The 10,564-nt window shown below is 48.2% G+C and overlaps 1 protein-coding gene across 1 annotated transcript in view; it reads right to left on the bottom strand.

The window, feature by feature from the left end:
* Nucleotides 1–658: 658 nt before the first annotated feature.
* LOC140372426 (plexin-A1-like) overlaps nucleotides 659–10,564 on the bottom strand; it is a 112,160-nt gene continuing 102,254 nt past the window's right edge. Inside the window, exons 27-31 of the mRNA XM_072459521.1 lie at nucleotides 9,882–10,072; nucleotides 5,546–5,715; nucleotides 3,611–3,823; nucleotides 1,541–1,691; nucleotides 659–1,408 (exon numbers count right to left, since the gene is read on the bottom strand). Of these exons, the coding sequence (XP_072315622.1) occupies nucleotides 1,313–1,408; nucleotides 1,541–1,691; nucleotides 3,611–3,823; nucleotides 5,546–5,715; nucleotides 9,882–10,072 (821 nt within the window). The 3' untranslated portion in view covers nucleotides 659–1,312. The remainder of the gene's footprint in view (nucleotides 1,409–1,540; nucleotides 1,692–3,610; nucleotides 3,824–5,545; nucleotides 5,716–9,881; nucleotides 10,073–10,564) is intronic.

Here is a 10,564-nt window from a genome sequence, read left to right as displayed (position 1 = left end):
GCTTATAAATCTGCCAATCGAAACTGAAACGGATTATTATGAAACTGAAATTGAAATGCCAAACGTGAAGCTGAATTTTTAATTAGAAAAATATTTTTAGAAAGAGGATTTTCTGTGCAATAAAACCAAAATGAAATAAAAACAAACAAACATGCCTTTATTTTAGGGAAATTCTTGGCTAAAAAGTTACACACTGTAGTTTTTAATTGAATTTCGGTTTAATTTCATTTTTCAAAATTCGGTTTCATTTTCAGTTAACTTTAAAGGGGAGGGGCAAAAAGCCACAAATTAGACATATTTCCCATTTAAACTGAATTTAAAATGAAATTTAAACTGAATTTAAACTGAAATTTAAACTGAATTTAAACTGAATTTAAACTGAATTCAAACTGAATTTAAACTGAAATTCAAACTGAATTTAAACTGAAATTCAAACTGAATTTAAACCGAAATTGGAACTGAATTTAAACTGAATTTAATTGAACAGTAGAAGTGAACGAATTAGAACTTTTCGGTTACAAACACTTTGCTTTCAATATTATTTTTTCATGATCAATAATTCAATTTGCCAAATTTAGATTCATCTTTGGCATTTCCGTTTCAGTCAAAGTTCATCGTGTTCGTTTCAGTTGCAGCGGCTCAGAGAAAAGTGTCTCTGTTGAATCTGTGCAAACTCTGCAGTAAATGTGAGAGAAACCAGGGCAGTATCGGACTTTACAAATGTACAAAACATCTGAAAAGGAAAAAAAACAGTTTGATTTCTTCCCGGAAACAAAGTCACGTGGACCAAAATCTCTTCACCGATTGGTCCGTTCAGTCCGCGACGTTCCAAGTTCCAAAAGTCACTTCATGAGGAAAGAAAACTCCAAAAATTCAAACCACAACATCCACGAATTGTATCCCAAAAACAAGTATGTAAATGTCAGAGTTTTTTGGCTCCCAGATTTGTACCGTTTGTCACAGTTTTGTCCACGTCCGCGTGGCTTTGGGAGGCGTGGCTTTGGGAGGGGTGGCTTTGGGAGGCGTGGCTTTGGGAGGGGTGGCTTTGGGAGGCGTGGCTTTGGGAGGCGTGGCTTTGGGAGGCGTGGCTTTGGGAGGGGTGGCTTTGGGAGGCGTGGCTTTGGGAGGCGTGGCTTTGGGAGGCGTGACTTTGGGAGGCGTGGCTTTGGGAGGCGTGGCTTTGGGAGGGGTGGCTTTGGGAGGCGTGGCTTTGGGAGGCGTGGCTTTGGGAGGGGTGGCTTTGGGAGGCGTGGCTTTGGGAGGCGGTCGTCCTGGAGTTTTTTAAAAGTGTTTTGTGGCGAGAAGAGCGCCCTCAGCTGGTCAGAGCCATCGTGTCGATGACCTGCTCCAGTTTGCTGCGCAGTCTTTGCCTCCGCGCCTGCTCGTCTCGCTCCAGCGCCGACAGAATCTGAACACAAGAAGCACAAATCACCTTTTCAATTCTCATTTATATCGCTCTCACTTTTTATACGACGACATAACGACATGTACAGACTCGAGAGACTCGCGGGACAGGCGGCTGGGAGGGCATCTGACTGACCTCGTCCTTGTACTTGGTGATGTAGGAGTAGATCTCGTGCAGGGCCGACATGCTGTTGAACTGCTTCAGGTGAAGTCGAGACTGTTCCGCCAAGTACGCACTCATGTCCTGGTCCGAAATCACAGACATGCGCGAGATGTCCGAGTAATACCTGCCGGACGCACAAAACACACACAGGACGCACACAGGACGCACACAGGACGCACAAAACACACAGGACGCACACAGGACGCACACAGGACACACACAGGACGCACACACAAAACACACAGAAGAGCGTGTTAAATACATCAGAGGAGTAAAACCTGCCAGACGCACAAAACACACACAAACGATCTCTTAAAGTCGTCAAGAAGGTTCTGCTGTTTGTCTAATCCTGACTCCGTTTGGTGGGAGGGCATCTGTGCTAAATATGTATCACAGCTTTAAGATAAGATAAGATATTCCTTTATTGTCCCACATGGGGAAATTTCATTGGTGCAACGCAGGTAGATACAGAGGTAGATCCAGAAGAACAGATCACTTATAGGAAGTCTGAAATATACGTCATACGTCATAAGGCGCTAGTACAGCTGGCAGCCCGGTGAAAACGCTCTCTCTTCTTTCTCACACTTATTGTGCTTTATCTCCTATATTTTGTAAATATAGTTAGTATATTTTTTCTATTTTACTGTACGATAGGGACACACGCTGGAATAGTTTTTTAATTCAACTGTTTTTGACTTTTTTCGGCTGGATTTGAGCGTTTTTCGTTGCGTTCGTTGTGTTGTTGTGACGTGAGCTAGCTCCGAGCGAGCCCACCAGCCCCCCCCCCCCCCCGCGCCCTCCGGCCGCGCTAAAGTACGGCGTGTCGTCGGTACACGTTTATATACACGTTTATATGAAAGAGGAACTTCACGAACGATCGGGACACGCACTGGAATCGCTTTAAATTAACTTGTTTTGACTTTATTCGGCTGGATTGAGTGTTTTCGTCGTGTCGTGGCGATGTGTTTTGGCTCTGAGTCCCCCGGCTCCGGCCCCGCCCCCCGGCTCCGCCCCCGGCTCCGGCCCCGCCCCCCGGCCGGCGCCGTACCACGTTTCCACAAAGGAGGAACTCATGAAACTGTGGAGAACAGTCGTCTTACCCGGAGATCGTCACGTTATCCCGTCGCAATACTGACCTAACCTAATACTGATGTGCAATTCTGTCATATGTGCAATTTCTGTTGGAATTCATGTGCAATTACTGTGAAATTCATGTGCAGTCTATGTGCTGTCGTGACACATATTCATGTGCAATTACTGTCGGGATCACATGCAATGGTATTTATTTATTTATTTGTCTATGGGAGTTTTTATTTATTTATAGGAGATCTTCTACTGAAAGTGTTTTTCAGACTTCCTATAAGTGATCTGTTCTTCTGGATCTACCTCTGTATCTACCTGCGTTGCACCAATGAAATTTCCCCATGTGGGACAATAAAGGAATATCTTATCTTATCTTATCTTAAAAACAGACTATTTATTTCAGTTAAGTTGCCGTTTGTGAAGAAATGTTGAAAAATGACAGGAAGTGGAGCTGAGTCCCTCTGTGATGTCATCAGTGTGACGTCATCAGTGTGATGTCATCAGTGTGATGTCATCAGTGTGATGTCTTCAGTGTGATGTCATCAGTGTGATGTCTTCAGTGTGATGTCATCAGTGTGATGTCATCAGTGTGACGTCATCAGTGTGCGACACATGGTTGGACTAAATAAAGGTGTTTTATGGTCTTATTGTGTGTCATTGATGTGGAGTTTGTCTTGTTTACAGTCTGGTTGCTATGGTAACAGCTGTGGACTGACCTCTGTCATATTTGTGCTCACGTCCAACCAGGAAGTACAATTATAAACTTTACACAAACTGGGTCAAATGTTGAGTCAAATCTGTGTGTTTAGGTCACTTGTGCGTTTGACCCGTCACGTGTGCGTTTGACCCGTCACGTGTGCGTTTGACCCGTCACGTGTGCGTTTGACCCGTCACGTGTGCGTTTGACCCGTCATGTGTGCGTTTGACCCGTCATGTGTGCGTTTGACCCGAGCGTCTCACCTCTCGACCCAGTTCTTGTAGTTGGGGATGTCTTTGGCGTACAGGAGCTTGTTGGACGGCGAGTCTTTGCCCAGTTTGTGCTCGGACGTGGAGCACGAGTCCATGAAGGTCTGAGCCACGACCGACAAACACGCGTCGGTGATGCTGTTTTTGTGGATGTCGAACACGAACTGAGGATTCTTGATCACGTTCACCCAAAAGCGCAGAGGCAGGCTGTGGAGGCACAAACGGGTCACAAACGGGTCACAAACGAGTCACAAACGAGTCACAAACGAGTCACGAACGGGTCACGAACGGGTCATAAACGAGTCACGAACGAGTCACGAACGGGTCACGAACGGGTCATAAACGGGTCACAAACGGGTCACAAACAAGTCACAAATGGGCCATGAACGGGTCAGAAACGGGTCTCAAATGTGCATTGGAGGGACCTAAACTGGGCCAAACCAGGTCTAAAATGGGACTTAACCATGGACCAGGTGGTTCTATGACCTTGTCTTCATATACTGTATTTTACGGACTATAAGTCGCACCTTTTTTCATAGTTTTGGCCCGGGTGCGACTTATATGTGATATTATTTTCACACTGGCAACCACAAGAGGGCGCTCTAGGCTCTAAGTGACACGTAGAGTCTGCACTTCCTCTTCCTCCGGAGTTTTTGGAGTTGTTTAGAGGTGACACAGAGGAAGAAGAATTCAATGGATTTAGTGATTTGGGGTAAAACTGATGCTTTGCTAAATTTGTTAGCATGTTAGCATGTTCTTTATGCTATAGTTATCTGAATAACTGTTCATATGTTACGTTAACATACCAGACACTTACCACAGTTCTGTCTGTGCCTCTGAAGGTGTTAGCGTTAGCATACGTCATGTAGCTGAAGGTGTTAGCGTTAGCATACGTCATGTAGCTGAAGGTGTTAGCGTTAGCATACGTCATGTAGCTGAAGGTGTTAGCGTTAGCATACGTCATGTAGCTGAAGGTGTTAGCATACGTCATGTAGCTGAAGGTGTTAGCGTTAGCATACGTCATGTAGCTGAAGGTGTTAGCGTTAGCATACGTCATGTAGCTGAAGGTGTTAGCGTTAGCATACGTCATGTAGCTGAAGGTGTTAGCGTTAGCATACGTCATGTAGCTGAAGGTGTTAGCGTTAGCATACGTCATGTAGCTGAAGGTGTTAGCATACGTCATGTAGCTGAAGGTGTTAGCGTTAGCATACGTCATGTAGCTGAAGGTGTTAGCGTTAGCATACGTCATGTAGCTGAAGGTGTTAGCGTTAGCATACGTCATGTAGCTGAAGGTGTTAGCGTTAGCATACGTACACCTATTCACCATGTTCTCTCATCTGTTAGTTTAAACTGCATTTAAACATGAAATGTCTGTTCTTGGCCTTTTACATTTCTACAAAAATGCGACTTATAGTCCGGAAAATACGGTATTTTTTTTGGTCCACAATCTGATAAAAGACCCTCTTATTTTCAGTCAAATCGGGGTCAGTCTGATCTCCAAACACACATATAAACAACCCTAAAGTTCAATATAAACTGGACTTTTTAAAGGGTTTTCCCTCTGGACGTTTGAACTTGATTATTAAATTACCGTATTTCTGAACTATAAGTCGCACCTTTTTTCATAGTTTTGGCCGGGGTGCGACTTATACTTATATTTATACTTATACTCCGGAGCGATTCATATGTGATATTATTTGTTATTTTCACACTTGCAACTGCATTTCATACTATGGTGCGACTTATAGTCCAGAAAATACGGTAATCTGAATCTGGCTTCAGCTTTTAAAGAGGAATTGTCAAAACCCAACGGTGAGACCACCGGCTTTACGAGACCACCTGGACGTTTCTCCACTGATGACGTTCTGAGGTCAGTCCCAGTCTCTCCAGAACGTGCTCGTGGTCATCTAAACGCAGACGGACACTCACCAGTTGCTCTTCCAGGTGTGGCGCACGTCAGGGTCAGGGATGCAGTGCTTGTCCGCCTGCTCGTCCAGAAAGTCAAACATGTACTTTATGGCCAGAGGCAGCGCTGAGCCACGATGAGCCGTGCTGAAGATCGTCTCGAAGAGGTCGTCCACAAACTTCTGCAACGTGCCCTGGAGAACAAGAGAGGAACATGAGAGGAACACGAGAGGAACACGAGAAGAACACGAGAGGAACACGAGAGGAACACGAGAGGAACACGAGAGGAACACGAGAGGAGAACACGAGAGGAACACGAGAGGAGAACACGAGAGGAACACGAGAGGAACACGGGAGGAACACGAGAGGAACACGAGAAGAACACGAGAGGAACACGAGAGGAGAACACGAGAGGAACACGAGAGGAGAACACGAGAGGAACACGAGAGGAGAACACGAGAAGAACACGAGAGGAACACGAGAAGAACACGAGAGGAGAACGAGAAGAACACGAGAGGAACACGAGAAGAACACGAGAGGAACACGAGAGGAACACGAGAAGAACACGAGAGGAGAACACGAGAGGAACACGAGAGGAACACGAGAGGAACACGAGAGGAACACGAGAGGAACACGAGAGGAACACGAGAAGAACACGAGAAGAACACGAGGAACACGAGAGGAGAACACGAGAAGAACACGAGAAGAACACGAGGAACACGAGAGGAACACGAGAGGAGAACACGAGAGGAACACAAGGAACACGAGAAGAACACGAGAGGAACACGAGAGGAACACGAGAGGAACACGAGAGGAGAAGACGAGAAGAACACGAGAGGAGAACACGAGAGGAACACGAGAGGAGAAGACGAGAAGAACACGAGAGGAGAACACGAGAAGAACACGAGAGGAACACGAGAGGAACACGAGAGGAGAAGACGAGAAGAACACGAGAGGAGAACACGAGAGGAACACGAGAGGAGAAGACGAGAAGAACACGAGAGGAGAACACGAGAAGAACACGAGAGGAGAACACGAGAGGAACACGAGAGGAGAAGACGAGAAGAACACGAGAGGAACACGAGAGGAACACGAGAGGAACACGAGAGGAGAACGAGAGGAACACGAGAAGAACACGAGAGGAGAACACGAGAGGAACACGAGAGGAACACGAGAGGAACACGAGAGGAGAACGAGAGGAACACGAGAAGAACACGAGAGGAGAAGACGAGAAGAACACGAGAGGAACACGAGAGGAACACGAGAGGAGAACGAGAGGAGAACAAGAGGAACACGAGAGGAACACGAGAGGAACACGAGAGGAGAAGACGAGAGGAGAACACGAGAGGAACACGAGAGGAACACGAGAGGAGAACACGAGAGGAACACAAGAGGAACACGAGAAGAACACGAGGAACACGAGAGGAACACGAGAGGAACACGAGAGGAGAACGAGAGGAGAACAAGAGGAACACGAGAGGAACACGAGAGGAACACGAGAGGAGAAGACGAGAGGAGAACACGAGAGGAACACGAGAGGAACACGAGAGGAGAACACGAGAGGAACACAAGAGGAACAAGAGAAGAACACGAGGAACACGAGAGGAACACGAGAGGAACACGAGAGGAGAACACGAGAGGAACACGAGAGGAACACGAGAAGAACACGAGGAACACGAGAGGAACACGAGAGGAACACGAGAGGAACACGAGAGGAACACGAGAGGAACACAAGAGGAGAACACGAGAGGAACACGAGAGGAGAACACGAGAGGAACACGAGAGGAGAACACGAGAGGAACACGAGAGGAACACGAGAAGAACACGAGAGGAACACGAGAGGAACACGAGAGGAACACGAGAGGAACACGAGAGGAACACGAGAGGAACACGAGAGGAGAACACGAGAGGAACACGAGAGGAACACGAGAAGAACACGAGAGGAACACGAGAGGAGAACACGAGAGGAACACGAGAGGAGAACACGAGAGGAGAACACGAGAAGAACACGAGAGGAACACGAGAGGAACACGAGAGGAACACGAGAGGAGAACACGAGAAGAACACGAGAGGAACACGAGAAGAACACGAGAGGAACACGAGAGGAACACGAGAGGAACACGAGAAGAACACGAGAGGAACACGAGAGGAACACGAGAGGAACACGAGAGGAACACGAGAGGAACACGAGAGGAACACGAGAGGAACACGAGAGGAACACGAGAAGAACACGAGAGGAACACGAGAGGAACACGAGAGGAACACGAGAGGAACACGAGAGGAACACGAGAGGAACACGAGAAGAACACGAGAGGAACACGAGAGGAACACGAGAGGAACACGAGAAGAACACGAGAGGAACACGAGAGGAACACGAGAGGAACACGAGAAGAACACGAGAGGAACACGAGAAGAACACGAGAGGAACACGAGAGGAACACGAGAGGAACACGAGAGGAACACGAGAGGAACACGAGAAGAACACGAGAGGAACACGAGAGGAGAAGACGAGAAGAACACGAGAGGAGAACGAGAAGAACACGAGAGGAACACGAGAGGAGAACACGAGAGGAACACGAGAAGAACACGAGAGGAACACGAGAGGAACACGAGAGGAACACGAGAGGAACACGAGAGGAACACGAGAGGAACACGAGAAGAACACGAGAGGAACACGAGAGGAACACGAGAGGAACACGAGAGGAGAACACGAGAGGAACACGAGAAGAACACGAGAAGAACACGAGAAGAACACGAGAGGAACACGAGAGGAACACGAGAAGAACACGAGAGGAACACGAGAGGAACACGAGAGGAACACGAGAAGAACACGAGAGGAACACGAGAGGAACACGAGAGGAAAACGAGAGGAACACGAGAGGAACACGAGAGGAACACGAGAAGAACACGAGAGGAACACGAGAGGAACACGAGAGGAACACGAGAGGAACACGAGAGGAACACGAGAAGAACACGAGAAGAACACGAGAAGAACACGAGAGGAGAACACGAGAAGAACACGAGAGGAGAAGACGAGAAGAACACGAGAAGAACACGAGAGGAGAAGACGAGAAGAACACGAGAGGAGAACGAGAAGAACACGAGAGGAACACGAGAGGAGAACACGAGAGGAACACGAGAAGAACACGAGAGGAACACGAGAGGAACACGAGAGGAACACGAGAGGAACACGAGAAGAACACGAGAGGAACACGAGAGGAACACGAGAGGAACACGAGAAGAACACGAGAAGAACACGAGGAACACGAGAGGAACACGAGAGGAGAACACGAGAGGAACACGAGAAGAACACGAGAAGAACACGAGAAGAACACGAGAGGAACACGAGAGGAACACGAGAGGAACACGAGAAGAACACGAGAAGAACACGAGAGGAACACGAGAGGAACACGAGAAGAACACGAGAGGAACACGAGAGGAACACGAGAGGAACACGAGAAGAACACGAGAGGAACACGAGAGGAACACGAGAGGAACACGAGAGGAGAACACGAGAGGAACACGAGAAGAACACGAGAGGAACACGAGAGGAACACGAGAAGAACACGAGAGGAACACGAGAGGAACACGAGAGGAACACGAGAGGAGAACACGAGAGGAACACGAGAGGAACACGAGAGGAACACGAGAGGAACACGAGAGGAACACGAGAGGAACACGAGAAGAACACGAGGAACACGAGAGGAACACGAGAGGAACACGAGAGGAACACGAGAAGAACACGAGAAGAACACGAGAGGAACACGAGAGGAACACGAGAGGAGAACACGAGAGGAACACGAGAAGAACACGAGAAGAACACGAGAAGAACACGAGAGGAACACGAGAGGAACACGAGAAGAACACGAGAAGAACACGAGAGGAACACGAGAGGAACACGAGAGGAGAACACGAGAGGAACACGAGAGGAGAACACGAGAGGAACACGAGAGGAACACGAGAGGAACACGAGAAGAACACGAGAGGAACACGAGAGGAACACGAGAGGAACACGAGAGGAGAAGACGAGAAGAACACGAGAGGAGAACGAGAAGAACACGAGAGGAACACGAGAGGAACACGAGAGGAACACGAGAGGAACACGAGAGGAACACGAGAGGAACACGAGAGGAGAACGAGAAGAACACGAGAGGAACACGAGAGGAACACGAGAGGAACACGAGAGGAACACGAGAGGAACACGAGAGGAGAACACGAGAGGAACACGAGAGGAACACGAGAGGAACACGAGAGGAACACGAGAAGAACACGAGAAGAACACGAGAGGAACACGAGAGGAACACGAGGAGAACACGAGAGGAACACGAGAGGAACATGAGTGGAACATGAGAGGTCTTACCTTGGTGGCGAGCAGGCGTGTGAGGTAGATCTCGGACACCATCTTGCTGCCTCTGTCTCCTTCTCGTTGGTCCGAGTGGTCGTGGTTCTTCACGAGATGCCACAGTTTGGTGCCGCTCTCCAGGTCGGGCGTGATCATTGGCGTTCGAGAGCGCAGACTGTCGGGGCTGCTCGCCGTGCGCAGCATGCTCTCTGCAACGCAGCAAGGTCACGCAAGGTCACGCAAGGTCACGCAAGGTCACGCAAGGTCACGCAAGGTCACGCAACCCTGGTCCAGACCCTGGTCCAGACCCTGGTCCAGACCCTGGTCTAGGACTCGTCTGTTGTAGAAAAGCGCATCTCGTTACGTTTCTTGGTGTCATTTCCCTCGTTAAACACATGAATATTAAAAGGTGAATATTTAAATGTGTGACCTATAAACGCTCGTTACTGGCGCGATCAGCCGCAGAATTAGCATAACATACATTTTTCATGTTTGTTTTGCTCCTCCGTTAATTTTGAATTTGCTCGTTTGCTCTATAAATAAGTCTCATCAGTGAGAAATCTAAATTAAGACGTTCAGACGAAGCGGAAAAAAACAAGCTTTAGGGGGCGCTGTGTCTCAGTGGTGTGAACTGCAGGGGGCGCTGTGTCTCAGTGGTGTGAACTGCAGGGGGCGCTGTGTCTCAGTGGTGTGAACTGCAG

The sequence above is a fragment of the Eucyclogobius newberryi genome, unplaced genomic scaffold, assembly GCF_026437365.1.
Source record: "Eucyclogobius newberryi isolate DKJ021-1_F unplaced genomic scaffold, fEucNew1.0.hap1 SCAF_23, whole genome shotgun sequence".
NCBI lineage: Eukaryota > Metazoa > Chordata > Actinopteri > Gobiiformes > Gobiidae > Eucyclogobius > Eucyclogobius newberryi.
This window is presented reverse-complemented; position numbering and strand designations above follow the sequence as displayed.